The sequence below is a fragment of the Eufriesea mexicana genome, unplaced genomic scaffold (assembly GCF_001483705.2).
Source record: "Eufriesea mexicana isolate 0111107269 unplaced genomic scaffold, ASM148370v2 scaffold486, whole genome shotgun sequence".
NCBI lineage: Eukaryota > Metazoa > Arthropoda > Insecta > Hymenoptera > Apidae > Eufriesea > Eufriesea mexicana.
This window is the reverse complement of record NW_016908651.1, coordinates 67,619-86,847: the sequence shown is the minus strand read 5'-3', so window position 1 is coordinate 86,847 and position 19,229 is coordinate 67,619. Positions and strand designations below refer to the sequence as shown.

Below are 19,229 nucleotides of genomic sequence, written 5' to 3'. Positions count from 1 at the left end.
CTCTCTCTCTCTCTCTCTCTCTCTCTCTCTCTCTCTCTCTCTCTCTCTCTTTCGCCTCAGCGCGAATATCGACGCGTTTCTCTCTGCAGGTCGATTTTATCCCCGATAAGAGCCCCCGGCTTTAGCTTCGGTATAAATTCGCTTCTTTCATTACCGTTTTGCATGCTAACGCTTATTTTCCTCCTTATTTTCACGGCCGTTCCTCGGCCGGCTTTGCTGAAACAATTAAGACAAGTTTGCACCGCCCCTCGACCCGCGGGCGTTTGCGTGTGTTGTATTTAATTTAGCAGCGCGGTTAGTTTTCTCTGATACGCGTATCTTTCGGTTTACGAGGTATTAAAGTACGCAACAAATTCCTGCTCGAGATACGCAAGCACGTTTGCGCCGAACACTTTGCCAATCTTTCCTTTTCGCTGCTTTATTACCTATTTAGGCTGAAAATATGTATCAATTAGACTCGCCTAATCTCTACACTCGGTAAAGGCGACCTTTTCTTCGAACAGGTCACGCGAGAAATGTTAAAGTTCCGCGTCCTTTTCGTCAAGGTGAAATAGGGAAAATTGATATATATCGCAAAGGTAACGAAATTCGTTCACGGGACGCGACTGGAACATCTTTCTATCCGATGGAACGTAAACCGAAAAGCAATCGCGGCGTGGATAAATTGATTGTTTCAATTTTATAATTTCGAACCGTCGGATTGCATCGTAGCCCGGCGTTCACGGTGAAACGCGACTTGAATTGCGCGCAGTAGAATAACTCGTTAAAGGTCAGCCACAGCGGAGTTAGCGTTGTGTACATTGGAAGTATGCCTGCTACATGAAAACGAACATCCGTGCTTCGTTCGAGTTGCTTCTATTTTTACATGCGCTACACGCACTCGTTACGGTCTCGTGCAAAATTTTAACTACGTAATTAAAACTCTCGTTTGTTCCCGAACCCCTTTAAGCGCCCGCTGATGAGCACGATTCAATTATCGAAACGATTCGATCGGTTCGTTCTCCGGGCAACATCGCGAAGAATAATCGGTAAATTTGACCGCGTATTAAATACATTTACCGTGGCGAGGTCATAAAGGGTCCGCGTTTCGTCTTTGGTTCGCGCGAACCGCGGTTTCCAAAGTTCCGTCGGACATTTCAAAGACAGCGCGGCCGAAAGCGGCACTTTACGTAACGTTAAATGAAACGAGCGCGATGAACGAAGTGAGAGACCATAAAAGCGCTATTTATCACGTGGAATGAAAGTGATACGGTGAAAATGTCATTTTCAACGCGGTTCGCTTCCGATGATGCGAAGCAATTAAAGTTTAATCGATGTTTCGAATCGTCCGAAGGTCCGAGTCGAAATATCGATACCGGAAACGTTAAATAAATTTCGCCGGTTGATATCGCGATTAGCCGAGATGGCCTTTCGCCGGCGATCAAACAATTTCCGCCGAAAGAAATTCGGTCGGGAAAAACCACCTAAGCGGAAGCTCGAGCGTTCGCTCGACGATCGAATCGTTGACCCTTCGTTAACGAACGGAACGGTAATTCCAGTTTGAACATCGATTGTTTTCCGAAAAATACGCGCAACCTCGTTCTCCAAGTCTGCGCTGCTGATCGTAATTTTTGAACGTTTGCCTTCGAGCCGACGCAACGGAGAGAACGGCCCGGAAGATTTATTCGCCTATGGGGAAATCCTTGCTGTCCCTTAATGGAAAAGTTAGTACCTCCGGCTTGTCAATAAAATATACGGATTCGCTCGGCTCAAAGAGCGGAAACTTTCCATAATTACCCGGTTCGCGCGTAGTTCGACGCGCGCGTGCTGCTCGCGCGAGCGCGGCTGAATAATCCGCGCACACAGGCACAACAGTTTCGCGGGTAAATGTTTCTTCGCGAACTGAAACTCCCCGGGATTATCGACTCTCCGCTTTTTCTTCGACGGAACATTAACGAATTGCAGGGAATTTCGCGGCGCCACCTGCCGGGACGAAATTACCACGGCTAGGAAATCTGCGTTAAGATCTCAGCCTCCGGCAGGTTTTACCGAACCGGGATAAGCGGCGAGAAGGTCGCCGCGATTGCTAAAAAGCAATTCAATTTCGCGGTATTCGTTCCGTCACGGTGCAATGAATTTAAAAAGCCGCGGAAAAAGGAAGACCAGGGGATAGGGGGAGGGGGAATGAAAAAGGGGGATTAAAGGAAGCGGAATGTTTCACACGGAAGAAGATGAATTATCAATTTCCCCGGTGCACTTGCCCGTGACGGGGGTGTCACTGGCGAAACGTACGATCGGGGGTCGCAGATGCGAGGCAGAAATATTTCGGGAAATAGTGCCACGCCGCGTCAGCAATGATACGCATTAACAGGGGCATTTTTCTCGTAACGTTACAACGCAATCGGCGTGCCATTTTCGTCCTTCCACATCCCATTCCCGTGACCCATCCTCCACACACGTACACATCGTTGTCCGCAATTTTATTCGGGGACCGCCCACCTCCTGCTGCTCGTCCCCTGTCCACCCCCACCCCGCCCCATGGAGGCCGGTTGTTACCGCCAATTCGCATTATCCAATTTTTCGTCTGTCACGTACCGTGTCCCCGATTCGGTAGGTCACTTTCTCGCTGCAATTACACGCGGTCCAAGCGACCGTTCCGCAGTTTTCCGCGTCTATGTTTGCAGGACGCGCCGATTTTCTCCTATTCCCCACATCTATTACACCCCAACCCTTCACCGACCTGGCTAGACCTCACCCCCTATGCTCTCCTCGTTCCTCCGAGTCTCGTCTATCCGCTGCACGCTCGTTCTTCTTTACAGCCGCGTATTTTTTCTACTTTTCCTCGTCCCCGATTTTCTCCCTTTTCTTCGTCGGCCATTTTTGTCGCGCTGTGATCATTCCCTCCTCTTCTCCCTTCGTCTTCTCGCGTTCTTTCTCCCTCTCGCGGCTTTTTACCTCGCGCTCCCTAATTTTCTCCGCCAACCACTCGACTGATACCTTTTTTTTCCCGTTTTAATTTTTCGCCCCCTTCCTCGACCCGTTTCGCCACTTGCTTCTGTTGCTTTTTCCTAGCTACGCTCGGAATCGCTACTACTGAAACATCGCTACTAATTTACACGAGGAATTTCTTTCACTTTCTTCCCAACTTTCGATAATCTCACCGGTTTTTCCGCACCTCTTTGACCGTTCCTGTCCGACACTCTAATCCCGTTCACCCTTACCGTTCCATCGACGGATCATCCCTTTGTTCGCCCTTCCCGATGAGTTACGGACAAGAGAGCAGAGGGATGATAGGAGGAGGTGGAGGGACACGGAGAGCCCTCGACGATGAAAAAAAAAACGCGAGATAACGACTGCGTTGCGCCACAATCGCACTGTCTATCAGCTTTCCTTTTTCACTCTGCTCTCCTGCCCGGTCTCGTTGGTCACGTATTTACCTCTTGAAAACGGTGAAAAGCGAAAATTCCTTTTCTCCCTTTTCACCGGGAAGTTGTACCTATCGGCGTAGCGTCGGAAATGGGCAAAATCCCGGCGAGCTTGCGCACCGCGATATTCCTGGGGTAAAAGTTCCGCTAAATTGCCCCGAAATCTCGAGACAAATTTTCCCCGCCGAAAAATCGGTCCATCGTCGATCTTCTTCGCGCCGGATAAAAAATGTCGCGTCCCCGTATTCGCCTAATTCTCGTCCAAATATGTACCCGGAGCTTCGCGTAATTCGGCCCAAGTTAATATTCGTAAAGGACAGTGCTTCGTCCGACGCGGTCAACGAATTAAATAAATCTGGGCCAACGCGAGCTACACTCCGCAGCTACGCGTTTCTGGAAGATGGTTTAACCTTGTTTATCTATCATACTTAAACAACTGGTGCCGGGGCGCGAGATATCCAAGCGACAGCGGTTCATTTATCTTTTCCGTCGCGAAAGTAAATCGAATGGCGTTAGACCACGGGACTTCGAACGGAATAGAATTTGGGGACAGTGGCGAGGACAAAAAGCTGGATCTTCGCGTGAAGCGTCCAGCCTGAATCGCGTCTGACCTCTCGGCGAGAGTCAGCCCGACGTTGAAAATCCGCCGCAGTGGCGTATCGACTTTTTGCTGGTCCGCTGGAGAGAAGCAAGAATAACCTCCGTCGGATCCCGACCCCCCGTGACCAAGGGAGGACGAGGAGGAATCTCCTCCAAGACTTTTTCCATTTCCGTAAAGTTTCCTACTCTGACTACGACGTTTGAAAATCCGGACGGTCCACGCGCGCAACCTGCTACACCCCCGCTCGTGCGGAACAAAAAACGATCGCTCGTTGGCGCTCGAGGCTTGGGGGTAGGTAGCGGAAAAGGGGGCGGCTAGATTAGATTCATTTCAAAGCGGGAGAGTATCCGGTCCCCGAGTCGAATTAGCGGACTCGAATTGGATACGGAGGTAAATACCGATAGCGGCAATGCTAACGCGTTTCCAACCACTTTTTCTTCGCGATAGGTGGATTAAACCGGGGCGATTACTGCTTTTAAAAGAGACTCTGCGACTCGCAGAGCGAGCACCATTAAGCGTTTAGGAGGACCGTTGTTTGTCAAACGAGAGACGCGATAAATTCTCCAGCGTCTGACCTGTGCTTGATCCATTCTACTTGCGGTTTGGGTTTACGCGAATTCATTTGCCAAGGGGGTCGACGAACCCCTTGCACTAATGATTTGATAATCTATTCTATTTGATAATCTTCGGCATGACGAACGGAAATTGGAATTATTTCAGAGACTTGATGATTTCCATGTATTTCGACAGCTAACTGTGTATCTTCGTCGAGTTGAAATTATAACGATCGTTGCGCGTCGAATTCGATGAGCATCGGTAGTGTTTCATTATTTTTAATTATTCGGTAGTATATATTGTAAATATACGAGGTCTAACGAGGATCGAATGTATAATATTCTGTTGGAATGAACAGTCGTTCGAAGGAACCAACCTCGCAGCTATGCCGACGGGGCTTCTACGCGCCTTTTGTTTTATTCACTGATAACGAATTTTCAAAGAGTCTACTGCTCGTGCAGAATTCGCGATATTGGAGAGCGGTGATTAAACAAAGCGAAATGAAAGACGAAAATTTGATTGGTTTTGTAAAGGAAAACAATATGCAGTCCTGCCCCTCTCGTCGGTGGTATAAATGGACTTGAAATCCGTAAAGGAGAGGTGATCGCTTCGATCCGCCAATACGAGTCGTATATACGAAGGTCTGGTCGTGGTTTTTGCGTTATTATGGAACCGTCCTTCAGCGTGGATTAGGTTGAACCGTTAGAGTCGTCGAGCAAAGGCTGTATTTGACAGACGAATATCCCTTACGACCTTCAGACGTCGCTATACTACCACCTGCGTTCAACGACGATGCCGAATGAAGGGGATGCGTTGTGGCTGATCCATCATTGACCCAGATCACTCGCGATATAACGGAGAGGGAAGGAAAAATTCCTTTAGCGAACGCGAAACGAACGATTATTATTTCGTTGTTTAAAATCACGATCGTTTCGACGTATTCCGCGAGGAAGAAAGAAATACGCGAAAAATCCCGGCTTATTATTTTTTCCTTGTCGAAATAAAAAAAAAAAGGACGTAAAAGTACTAAGCTTATTCAATTTGTTGGTGGTGCCAATGGCCACTCATTTATATGGCTTATCGATAAGTGAAAAATGATGCAGCGAAAATCAGGTTAATATATATTTATGACGAGGGAGGGGAGTAACTGGCTTTGGCGAATTTTGTGTCTGACAGGAATACGGGACACCATCGATCTTGCGCCAATTTTCCTAGCGCCATACCGCGTAATAAAATAAAGCGGCAATGAATTTGCAAGGGAGCGGACGTCCAATTCCTGCGGCGCATCAAACGTACGCTTTCCTGCGCTCCCTTGGTTAACGATCAACCACGCGACAAACCGATAACAACGTACAAATTTCAATTAGCATTCGACGGCGCCGGTGTATTTAATTGTCGCATCGAATTACCACCGTCCGTGACTTCGCGGCCGTTCGACTAGTCCGATGTTCGACAAGATTGTCAGATTTCTAATTCCGTTCGATCGCTCGAATCGAACGAGAATCGGTGCGAGAGAAGAAAGCGGGAATGGAATAAAATATGAAAGCAGTGTCTAGCCAACAACGTAACCAAAGCTTCCCCGTCATTACCGATCGACAGTGGTCGAATTACAATTGTGCCGGGCAATTAAAAAGGGCGTTTTGTAGAGAGGCTCGGTCAGACTCTTCTCACGGATCGGTGATCGAACGTGACGGGTATTCGGCGTATCGTAAAAATTCATGGCCGAAATTTACGAGTGAGGAGCCTCGAAATTTCCGGCTAACGATCCGCTTCGAGGGGTGCCGGGTTGGAAAGCGTGGGCTCGGAGGGGAACGAGAGCACGCGAGTTTTATTGGAGGCTCGTTTATGAGCCGTTTGCCGGCCGCTCTTTTACGAGCTATCGATAAATAAGCGAGGCCGCTCGTGCGATAAAAGCGGAACGCCCGCGTCCAGTCTATGTCGCCGCGTCCCGAGGAATTAGAGAAACGTAATTGCAAATTCTCGCCTGCGAGCCCTCCGTCATCCGTTGCGTCGATTAAATCGGATCGTCCGGCTGGAAAAGTGTCGGCCGCCTTTCCATCGGATTTTTAACGCGCTGCCATTCACCGTGATTGTAATTGGCCGCCGTTCGGCTCGACTCGCTTCGCCTCGCCTCGCCTCGCCTCGCCTCGCCTCGCCCCGCCTCGCCGGTGTTTTCGAGGAAACGTCCTACGATCGTGCAGTAATTCGGACAAAAAGAAGATAATTAAAGCCATTGTTGAGTAATCGAAGCGACGCGGCGGCGCGGGTAAAAAAGTCGGTCGCGATGGTCCGCTCGCTCGACGTTTAGCCTCGGTCCGACCACTGACGGGTACGGTCTACTAGCTGCCGGCCGAAGAAACGGAAACGACCATTTTCCATTAAGTTTATCGCGACTTAAGCGATTGTATATTTTACGAGGAACGCTGCGGCGTCTCTCGCGACGTTGATAAACGGCGGCAACGAAATCCTCCGTAGAGAGGAGAAGCGTCGCGTTTGCCGATTATTTAATAATTTTGATCGAACGACTCGTTACCCGGCATCCCTAACCGGTGTTCCCGCTTCATCGGCGCGCCCGCCATTTTTCTACCACCTCTCCCCTCGGTTTTATGCAAAACACTGGAAGAACCGTCTCTAGCGATCTGAAAGAGCCAGCTATAGCAGCCTTGATCCCCGAGAGCATCAAGATCTGTCACGATAATCCGCAATCTCTTTTGCGTTCGAGTCGGGGAAGCTTCGAGCAAGTTTTTACCGTTCCATTCCGCTCGCGGTAAACCGCAGTCATTTTCACAAAGGATCGCGCGATTCTTTTCTCCCTCAAGTGCATCACTTTGCGAAATTACTTTGATATTTAATAACGCTCCGGTAATAAACGAGTTAAGCGTACGTTCGAGACAAATTCATATCCGCGGCGTGGAGAAGCTGCCATCGCCGTTATTCTCGCCGGCTTTAATCTCGTATCGCAAGATTGATTACATCGGGTCAATTTCCAACGTTTCTATCTGTAAACCAGTTACCGAAACTATCTCGTGAAGCCCGTCCCGTTCGCTCGCGGAACTTCGTTACGATAAATCGGTGACCGAGACGATTTTTCTTCTCGTCGATTTCGAATCGAGCACACCCCGAATCGTTTTCTCGCCCCAACGAGACCCGCCTTTAAGCTACCTTTTATTTCATGCCGCGCGATAAAGGCGGCATTAATTAAATCGCGAGCAGGAGCACGAAGAAAGCTTCCTGGGCGCAGGATAATCCTGGCGCGCAGCGTTAAAAGGCTCCGTGTGCCGAAGAAAAAACAAATTACGCGGCCCGTGCCTCGGTAAACGTGTCTCAGAAACGCGGAAACAAAGGTAATCCGTATTAAATACATCGCGAGGTCCAGCCTGTAAGAGGCTTAAAGCGAGAGCGTCGGGGCGCAGGCTCTTCCGTTTAACGAGAGATGTAACGAGCTGTACCGCCGCCGCCGGCATCGAAAATAGCCCGCGTCAATTATTAGCTCCGGTTCCCTGTCATCGCGGCCGCGTAGCAACCCCGAGGGTTTTCGAGACGTCTTCGCTCTCACGCCAGCCAAACCACCCCCTAGACCTTAGACCTCGTCGCTGCTTCTCCGTGTCTAGGTGCTGATTAAATTAAATCACGCTCATAGCCCGACGTGCATCCAGCGGGCGTTCTCTAATCGAATCTAGCGCCGTTAATACGTCGACGAAACTTCTTAACGAATTAAGAAACTGCTGCCAACCCTTGTCTCTGACGCGCCGTTTCCTCGCACGCTATCGGCGCTTCGCACCCTCTGCCTGGATATTACTCTAACTAGTTCGATTAGACTCGTAACGAAGATCAACCGGCTTATCATCCGTTCGCCGCTGTTCCCGGCTTGAGAAATTGTTTCCCGTGTCGTAACTGAAACGAAGATCGGTCATAGAGAACGTTCGTAACACGCGGGATGTACCGGCAGAGCGGTGTTTCAATTATCTCCTTCTTTCAAGTGCAAGGACGTGATTAATCTCGGGTGCCGTTCCTCGCGTACGCAGCGATACATCAAGTCCAAGCTTCTGCTCTCCGTATGCGCGAAGGAGACTCGCTGGAGGAAGAAGTATGGCGGTGTTTCTGGCGTAATAGACGTAAAAAAGTGGCTACACGTACGAGAGAGAGAAACGAGAGGCCGTGGGAGGACTCGAAACAAAATGCACCTTCGTCGGACAACCACCTGCACACGAGATATCTAGCCGCGGAGGCAACCGAGTCTCTTCCTTGACGCGTTTGCACGCTCGATCCCCGATCCCTCGACCCCTAACGATTCGACTTTTCCGTGATTTTCGATAAAATCGAATTCGTCGAACCGTTTCCGTCGCCAAACTCGCGATAGTCTCGATGCATTAATTACTCCGGAGAGTAAGAGCATCGTTATACCGCGAACGGTTTACGCTCTCCTTGCCGAAATCTTGGAGGGTGCGAGGTTCGATGATCCCTTAAAATTCTGGCTCCTCGTTACGATCAACGGGCACCGGAATATTCCAGCAACTACTCGAAGACGAAGACTAAGACGAAGGACTTCCATTCGAACCTCGTTAAGATCCTCTCGAAAGCTTCTTCGAACGAACTTCTCGATCCCTCCTAAAAGGGGGAGCTTGTTTTTTCTCGCAATGACCGAAGACGTCTTCATCCCTCTTTCACGAGTTACGCGCTCGGCTCTCGTTTTGCATGTCGGTTACAGCGCTGATAAATTATTTATCCGCGAGATCTTGTATTCCTGCTCGAAAGCGCGAAAAGAGAAAAGAGGGAACGAAGCTTCGCCGCTTAGGAAGAAGCAAATTTCGAGTATCGTTCGACGAGAAACTTATTAATTCCCGAAGCGTGCTTATGCACCTTTAACCGAAGGGAAATTTACGAGCTCGGTCCGCCGAACTGAGAAACGGAAGCTGAGAAATTCGCAGGAGCGAGGGAGAGAAAGGGAATTCTTGTTCATTTTTCATCAGCGGCGTTTTTCTGACGCGCAAACAGTGAAATTAGAGTTCACGGCGTTCGAATAATCGCGGCACGGTCTTTTCGCGTTTCCGATGGCTCTTATGCGCTTGCAGCTGCTACCACGCGATAAGAGGATTTCACAATATCGAGTTACGAGCGTGTGCAAAGTCGTTACATCGAGGTCGAGTGCCCTTCGAGGACCCTTTATTCCACACGAGCACTGCCAGGGGCAGCCACCTTTCGAGACGTTCCTCCTCTCTCTTCTATCTACCCCGGTCTGTCCTCCTTGTGATTCGGTTCTTCGAAAAACCAAGAGCTCTTCAGCCGGTTCGACCGGTTCGCGATAACGCTGCCCGTTTTGTTTCTTCCCGATCTCCTACTCGAGTACGGAATTGAACAACCACGTTCTCCATCCACGACAAATTCGATGCGGTATTTATTATAACCGACTCCTCCTCCTCCTTTATCCAACGCACGGCTTTTGTCAGAAATATCGAGCTGTCCGCTCGCTTCCGGTTCGTTATCGCTCTCCCCGCTGTTATTCCCCGGTCATATTTCGAAGATCGTTTCGAGACTTCTTCGAGACGCGAAACGATCGTGAAAGAACACGGTCATACAGCGCGGAGCGTAAGATACTTGGCCCAAGAGAACCATACCGGCCGGTTGTATCACCGTCTTTACAGGCACTTGGTAACGTGGACAGTTCTATTCAAGACCGTAGCAGGAAGTATAGGGAACGGTAATTCAACGTTTATTTGTAGGACTGGCCTTTAACTACCTGGCCTGTGTGTAGCCAGATTTAACCACCGTGCCATCCGTACTCCTCGCTTCCGTGAAGGCAATGTCTCCGAAATGGGGCCGCATTAGCCCGAGCGAACGCGGCCGGATCGGTGTTTGCAAAAATGAAATTCTAATTAAATTTCCACGAGCTGTTAAGTCAACGTCGTAACGGTTAATCGGCTGTCTCTGCCATTCGCGTATCTTCCACGCGATATCGCACGAGGGAAAGATCGGATCGAGCCGAGCAGCCTAGTTCCAGTCCCGATTCGTTTCCCGCTTTTCGCAACGTCTGACCCGTGTAGAATCGGTCAAACGAAGTACACGCGTGGCTTTGTTGTCCCTTATCAACGTTCGATCAGTCAGCACGCGTCTGCCAGCCCTCGTTGTTCCCCGTTCGAGCGAAAACGATTCGATAACGCACCCCGTTGGCCCGTTCGGATAAGACGACAGCCGTGCAGCCACCGTTCGCCTCGAGCTACGTATGAATATGCAATTTTATATTCCACGGCCTCGTCCTTGTTACGCGACTCTAACTTTTCCCTCCGCGGAGCCATCAGCGTCGCGACGCCAACGTTAACCAGCACGGTTAGCTTCGCCTCGTATAATCTGCCCGCCAGCAGTCACCTTGATTTTTCGTATGAATTACGACCGCCCTCGACACGCCGCGCGTCCTTCTTATTTAGGCGGTTACTCGGATTTCAAAGTGCAGGATGCGCTCCAGGCTGCTATCCGGCTTTGTCTTTCGACCTCTTCCTCTGCCTCTACGCAGCTCGCTTTTAACGATTTCGCAGCCGCTCGCCGAGCTGCTTTTGAAAGACAATCTCCTCTCGGAACGGAGAGAAACGTAGGTACGTACGTACGTTGAGAGCTACTCGCCACTGCTTTCTCCATTTTGGTCACGTCGCGAGTTGGAACCCGTCCAAATGCAACCCTTAATCTTCGGGATTCTATCCGTTAAACGAGTTAATTAACAAATTCGAATCATCGTTGTGTATACACACACGTACACGTAAAGATAGATACCGGTGTAAGTTTAGGGAAATCGATTTCCCAATTACCGCGCGACGCAAGTGGTGTTAGACCGTGCTTGGTCGGACGCGGGTCAAACGCGCGTTTTTGTTTCTCCTTGGAGCTATTTCTATTAAAAGTCGAATCGACTGGCCAGTTTTTAATAAACAGACCACAAAGGTTATCCGTTGCAGCCGAGTGTGAGTATGTATATGGGAGGAGAAGAGAAAAAGGAAAAGGAAAAAGAGAGGGAGAAAAATCGAGCCCCGATATCGATCCGGATTCCCTCGGTCAGCGGAATATTCGACGGTCATCAGTCGAATTTGTAAAACATTCGCATCGCGGCCGTGGCCGAATGGCACGCGTAACGAACGGCCGCGAACCGCGAGTGCATTAGTCGCCGCAAAAATATGCAATTATACGGTGTACAGTTTCACCGCGTATTATTCATCGCGGGCGCGCAGCCGCGTTTGGTTTGCACTCGAGAACGTGTCGCCCGTAATGCAAAGTAGATACTTGCAAACGGCTGACGAGAAGATGGGGTGTACCGGTGCAGCTGGCCAGGCTAATTTATCGGCAGCGCTATGTAACGATCCTGTAACGTCCATCTAGCTGATCGGCACAGGTTCACTCGAAACGCTGGAATTTCCTTTATATCTCCCTCGACAGCTATCCCCTTCCTTTCTCCTGTTTGCGCGGCTTTTCGATAAAATTCGGGCAAAATTGCGTCGAACGTCGCGATAAAATTTACGATCCAGTGCATTTATCACTTGTCGGGCAGAGCATGAAACTTTCCTCGCGGAATCGACGCCTCCGATTTCATCGCTCGGTGAAATAAAAGTCACTGCCGCGGTGTGTTTCGTTCTCATCGTGAAATTTCACGCGATTTCGCTTAATTCGCCGGGGAATAGGATCTCGCAGGATTCAACGGCGATCGAGATAATGGTCGGGGAAAAGAGACGAGTGGAAAGGGGCGGAATAACGGGGGAAAAAAGGAAGGATGGAAAAAGGGAAACGGGCGGGGTGCACTTTAAATGACGAACGTCGCGATACGATACGATACGGCGCGATTTCCCCGAATTTTCGCAAAAATGGGTACAAAAATTTGCAGGAGCGCTGACAAAGGTTCGATTGAAACAGACATTCGCTTCTGTTTTTTTTTTTTACTTTGCACCGGGGATCGTTTATTCCGACGTCGATGCGCTGAAACGTCGCGCTGCCTATTTTTCTCTCCGCCTAATGCCACCCCCATCCACCCTCGAACCATTCACACGAACACGGCCTAATTATTTGCTGTTCCCGAAATGCGGCTCAAACGAGCTCCGGCTCGCCATTACCTAAATATTAAACAGCAAAAAAAAATGAACACTGAGCTGGAACACGTATCGTCTGCTTCCAGTTTCCTGAGGGTAGCTGCTAGGGTAGGTAAGATAGGGATAGCGATTGCTGATACGCGCAACGGGATCGCTGTCAAACGCGTGCCCTGTTTTTTCGTTCCGATCGATTGCTGAAAAATCTTTGAAAAAGGAAAAATCGGTAAACTCGTATACGCGAAAAATGTCGATCGATCGAGAGAGAGAGAGTGTGTTAAGAAATCGCGAACAATAGCGATGGAGGAAATGCGGGAATTTTTAATCGTTCAAACCGTATAAACTTCGCGCAAAGTGCAGGGGATTTTCAAGTTTCGTTGCAAAAAGGTTCACCGAAAATTCGAGTGATCCATTAACTGGATCCGCTGGATGCCGATATAACGAGCGCTGGAACGTTCGAAAAATGACGCGCGAAGTGCATAATACGAAAAGTCGGGATTCGATGCCCGAAGTAGCGAAGCGATGCTTAATTTCGACCTTTGTCTTCCCGTGTTCCATTGCCGCATGAGTTGCTCTTTTGAGACAGACTTGTCCAAATTAGATACGACGTATCAGAGAGGAGGGACACATTGCTCGGTACGCGTAATGAAATTGTTTCGTTTGTTGCTCTAATTGCGCTGACATTTTCGCGTAATGCGACCACGCATGGGGGCGAGGGTGCAGGTATTAAATTTTTCCCTTGGCCAGTGGCGTGCACTGTCGTCGCGCACCCCGAGACTAGCTTAAATATTTATCCTTCCCGGCCCGTTTGCCTTCGCACGCGCGATTTCGATCACCGATTCGAAGCTCTGCCTCGAGCAGACCGACGAGCAGTTGATCGAGGATCCCTCTTACTTCTCTCTATCTCTCTCTCTCTCTCTCTCTCTCTCCCTCTCTCTTCTTGTCGTCTATTTCGAGCGAAATCCGTTTGCCGTGGGAATTCGTGCAGGGACGCGCGCGGAATGAAATGCGAGACAGCGAAATGCTGTTGATTAAAAGCTCGCGTCGCAAATTAGCTGTTCGAACTTGCGAATTCTTAAATTCCGTTAATCTCGCTTTGTTACTGGGTTATTACTCGGATAAGAAGGGAGGGCGAAGTTTGACGCGCGAACTTGTTAATCGATACGGAACTGGGCAACCAGAGAATCCGGGATAAAAAAGGAACAACGGTTGCGCTCTTCCCGGCAACTTGCCCGTCGTTTTAACGAATTAATTTCATCAAGATGAAAAAACTTCAATCGAAACCCTCTGTGCGAGACCAGTTGCGTCTATCAGCATCGTTCTCGGGGTGGAAACTCGAGGGACGTCACACCAATTACTCCTCGAAACGTTCGTGCGCGGTATTCTCGCGCTTGGAGGATGGGATCAGGCTAGTTTCCACGAGTGGCAACATTTTTTTCTCCTCTCCTTTTTTTTTTTTTATTTTCCCTCCGTTTTATTTCGTTTCGTTGTTGTGGCTCTTTTTGTTCCCCCCCCCTCTCTCTCTCTCTCTCGCTTTTTTCTCTTCTCTTTTTTTTTTTTTAAATGGTAGACAGGAAAGAAACGATAGCTGCGTTGACACGAGTCGGTTGATCTCACGCGACGTTGAATCCTGATGGACTAATTCCCGAAATGGAGGCGCGATTACGCGAGCAAAGCCGCGTAATAGTCGGAGCCGCGCGTTTGCGAAATCGAGCGTGCCTTTCCGGTGTGCGCGTCGCTCGATTTACCGTCGGTTCGTGTCTTCATTTCCATCCACGGAGCTCGAAGAAAGCGACGGCACAAAAGAGAGAACGACGATACCGATACAAAGAGTTCCGGAAAAGCCGGGCTACTTTTCTTTGTGTCTGGCGCCGCGGGATGGTTTTCTACGCGGAACCGTTCCATCACCTTCTCGAGATCGTTAACACGGCGCGCAGTAATCGTTGTCACAGTTTCCATATCGTTTCCACGAAATACTAAATCGTCTACGCGAAGGGAGATCGTTTTTCCGTGGAAAGGGATAATTGATATTAGGCTTTGCCGTAGGCAGTAGTTAGGTATATAATAACGTCGCGTCCGCGATTCCTCGAACGTACTACTCGTTTGTCAAATCGATTAACTCCGCACAAAATAAGAGACGAAAGTGTATTTTAAACTTTGGCGCTGGTATTTTGGAAAATCCGAAAGCGGAGTTAATTGTGGCTTTTTGCACAAATGTGAAACATATTTGGAGATTTTCGAGAAGCTCGATCGATTGGGCGAGTACAGTGGACGATAAAGTACGATCTCGTTCCACTCGAGACCACCGAGCGCGTAGATTTAGGCAGAGACGTAACGTTATAAACTTCTTCCCTTAACGATACCATTTTTGTAACCCGACGAGCGTATTTTTAATGAAGCAAGTTGATGCTGAAACTTTGAATTAACAAAGAAGGGTATAAAGAAAACCGACAGTTCCCTAACAGTGGTTCAGCGGAGTACGTTCTCTATCATCGTTAGTCACGGTGAACCCGAGAACGTTTAACACAGCGTTAAGAACTTCAGAAAAACGTCGGGCAACTTTTCTACATCGGATTATCAACGTTGCGAGATGGAATAACTTTTTGCTCTCGTTGTTAAGCCGTTATCGTTCGTCTCTTTTATCGCGGAGTATTTTAAATTACGGTGTTCGCGTCAGCCGTAAAACTACAGTCTGCCAACAGCGTTAGGGGCAGAGGGTGAAAGAGTGCTGCAGCTCTCTCGTTGGTGCTCCTGTAATTTCGATGAAAAAAGGACCGGGCGGAAAAAAAAGGAAAATAAAAAAGAGAGTCGCAACAAACCGTCGACCTTCTACTAAACCGCATCACAAAGAGCGGCGTATGTTCAAGATGTAAAAAAGGGAAACGTACACAGCGATAAACAACAATGGGAACGAGAGGAACTGCGAAAAAGTTCCCTCTGTCTTCGATGAATAAAAAATTCCGGCAACGATACTTTCGTTCTTGGACGAAAATCGTGGTCGAGTGGGTTCATAATCATCGGGTTTATTTCCTCTAGAAAAAGAAGCAATAAGAAATTACTGGTAGATCGGGCACACATACCTTTGTGCGGTATTAGCGGCCAGGGATGTAACGGGGAGCCGGCAACCAGCCAGACACATGCCAGCAACACTCCGAACATTTTCACCCCCATCCACTTTGGACAGACGGAAACTTCCCTGCTTTCCTCCTCCTCCTCCTCCTCCTCCTCCTCCACCTCCACCTCCTCTTCAACTTCCACCTTCACGTTGCAGTCCGTTGTTCCCTTCTTCCCTTCTTCCACCTACGAATCCCTTACCCCTTCTTTGTCTCTTACTTTCGTCCACCCACTCCCTCCCCCTCCCACACGTGCACACTCTCTATAATCTCCGAATTCTCTCTTCCTTGGCGCGCGTATCCCCTGTGCTTGCTGCCTCGTCTTCGACTTCTATCCCCGTCTCCTTCACCCTTGATCCCCCTGTTTCGGCTCTCCTCCAACTCTCTCGGCCAACCAAACCACCGCTGCCAGGGAATGAACACGGCTGGTCGGGCCAGACACGGACGTAGTAGCTCGCGACCGTGCACCGAGTCTCTGACCCGCGTTATCAAACTGGTATCATAGTCTATGCGGCTCCACCTCCTTCTCCGAGCCGCTACACCGAACCCACTTCCTCCGCGAATGGTGCGTGTCTCTCCACTGAAAGCTTTTTAAGCGCGCCGTCGAATTACTCGCAGACACCCGTCGTCTCGGCTCGTTACCGCTCTTTGAACCGCGTCGAGGTGTCTCGGATGTTTCGCGGGAACGAGAATCGGAGGTCGTTCCCTCGAATAGGAGAATTCCCCGTCAGAGGTGAGTCGATCTGCGACCGCTGATCCTCAGCCACCTTCTATTCCGTTCGATGGAGCTAGCTGTCTCTACGGACCGTGTATTTTCGGGGATACGTAGCTGGCACCGCCGTCGCGGCTGTGCGGGTGCTCTCGGATTGGAAATAAATTCCACTTCGAGGTAGCGAAGAGCGGAAAGAATAGGATACACGAGACTGCTTCGAGGAGGCGCCCTCTCGCAATGGATTCGCAAACTGATCTCTCGAGCATCACGGCCAACGCGTGGGAAATTCCGTTAAAAATCACAGTGGCTGCGAGACGCGGAAGTCGAGGAGCAGCGTGGAGAGTCAGGCGTTCCGTACGCGTCCCACGCGCGTCGATTTTAATGGAAAGGCTGGACGACTTTCAGATCCTTGCCAGCCGGTAATTTAATCTCTTTGGATCCACCGTCGTATCCATTATGCTCGTGACACCGGTACCGACTAGTCCCCCTGCTCTATTAACATTCTAGAGACAATCCGGGCGCCATCTTTGTCCCGTTTTGCGACGCTGTCGTCATTCTTGACTCGGATCTATCGACGTTCCGGAGTCTGCAGCTATTCCGGTAGACTCTAAACGCTCGGAATACATCAAAGTGGATGAAACGGTGGCACGGTCTCAGCCTGGCTACGTCTTCTTCTGCGTTCCGATGCTGCCGATCGTTCGATAGACGAACTCGAAGCGAACGAGACTCGTCCCCACTGATACATCTCTGGATCGAGGGGTGCCTTATCCGTCGACGAGACGCCCGTACCCAGTCACATTTCCGAATCGATAGCAATCTCCGTCGCTGGCGCAATGACGTCGGAACATGTGCAGGTACTTGTTGCAGCGCACGGACACTTATTAAACTTTCCGTAGTCCCTGGTCGTGGCGGAATTGTGCTACATCGTACTTCCCCTCGCGGCGGACAAGAGAACGGCGTCAAAGGCGAGCTTCTGGTTCCTCTAAACTCGTGGATTCGTATCACGCGACGCCAGCACGCCCATCCTTCTTCGTCCCTGTCCCTCCGACGCCGCTGGGATCTCCGGCCTCTAATGAAATACTTCGCGTGGTTGACTGGTTATTAAAGGGGCGTTCACCGTTCAAAGGAGCTGCCGATGATCAACGCTCCGCTTGTCCACAGCTCGACCAGCAACATTCGCGGTTCTTTGCAGCGGTGCGTGCCTGGAAAACGATCGAACAAACTCGTTTTTACTTCGTTCACGGACAAACGTGCAAACGCTCGATGAATGATCGGGAAAATTTCGAGAAATTTTTTTCCCCTTTTCACTTCCCACCGTCTCTCCCGTTCTCTTTCCTACCCTTCGTTCGCCGCCGGTGTACAAGTGCGCGCGCAAGGTTTAATTTCGCCACCGCAAAACATTTGCAAGTTTATCGAGCGGGTCGCGATCGCAAAAGTATTGGAAGTATTTAGCAAAGTTGCATTTTAATTGGATGCAAATAAAATTCGCGACGCTAACGAGCGGGGGAGTTGGCTTCTGAAAATGTTTTGCACCGCGTCACTCTCCGCCTCTGTCCCTTTCCGTTTCCCTCTGTCTATTTCTCTCCACTCGCTTTGTTTCCTTTGCCATGCTTTCGGACGAGAAGCTCGATGGCGAGATATAATTCGATTCGTACCGTAAACTAACCGCAAACGTTTATACCGTTCTACGGTTACACTTGGCCGCCGGCTGAATTTCTACCGATTATTAAACATTCGCGCGACTTGCCTTTTCTATATTTTAGTTTCTTCGTTAATTAGAGGCTCCGAGAGCGTGCCGCCGCGCGGAGAAAAAGAAAACGGCTCGTTAGCGAGGCTATGAATTCGCGTCACGGCGCGAAAGGAAACGCAACGATTGATACGTTAAATTCGAACAATCGCTACCGTACAGTTTATTACACCGTAATCCCGTTCCATTAATTAGTCGTACAGCTCGCGCTAAATATTTCACCGTTTACACTTCCTTGCATCTCTGCATCGTTACGGGAATCCAATTAAACGAACGATTTATCTTTGTCCAACACGACAACAGCTACCTCGGTGGTATTAATTAATTTATTTGCAAAATATTATTACCTTACTTCTCGACGAGTGTCTTTAAATCGCCATGTTTCATCGCGCGCGTTGTCATCGTCGCCGATAAACGCCGATTATTCTACGAGTTGCAGCCACGCGTGTAACTCGGGACACTTTGACGAATCTTTGAGGGACGTTCCTCGACGTAATTGTGGACGAGAAAAATTTGCTCGGACGCGGTGCAACGCGAGATGAAGGCATTGTTTTCGACGCGACGAAAGGCTGTTTGTCGCCGAAAGATAAGGGGATAGCAAGCCGGTGTTGTCAGTGATAATAGAAGCAAGTGCCTCGGAAGGGAGATTATCTCGCGGGAAACACGAACAAAAAGCGTCAGATGGATAATGAATGGAAAGGAGTCGGATAACGAATCGCTTGGCCGGTCGTCAACGAGACGTCGCGATGCTGCAAAATACGCTATTAATTCGTGTCCACATCCCCTTAGTGGCGTAACGCTTCACGGTTTCGTCTAAAAGCAATTGAAAGCTCTGATTGCGGGGTGATTTGTACACCGCGTAAAGCTCGGCTGCCTTTATCGTATTAAACGGTACAACTACAATCGAGACGCGTATTTCGGTAAGCGAGTTACTGAATTTTAATTGCAGAGCTTCACCCTTGTTTTCCTTGCCCCTTATCGCGTTTTCGCCATTTATCATCTGCCGCACGGAACTCCCGGTTCCATCCGCGTCTTCCTTT

At 49.5% G+C, this 19,229-nt stretch overlaps 1 protein-coding gene across 1 annotated transcript in view; it reads right to left on the bottom strand.

Moving 5' to 3' along the window:
* The window catches only part of LOC108545723 (disintegrin and metalloproteinase domain-containing protein 10), a 130,405-nt gene extending 114,597 nt beyond the window's left edge, over positions 1 to 15,808 (bottom strand). The window contains 1 exon segment of the mRNA XM_017897479.1: positions 15,698 to 15,808. Coding sequence (XP_017752968.1) covers positions 15,698 to 15,788 — 91 coding nt within the window. The 5' untranslated portion in view covers positions 15,789 to 15,808.
* Between the last annotated feature and the right edge of the window lie 3,421 nt (positions 15,809 to 19,229).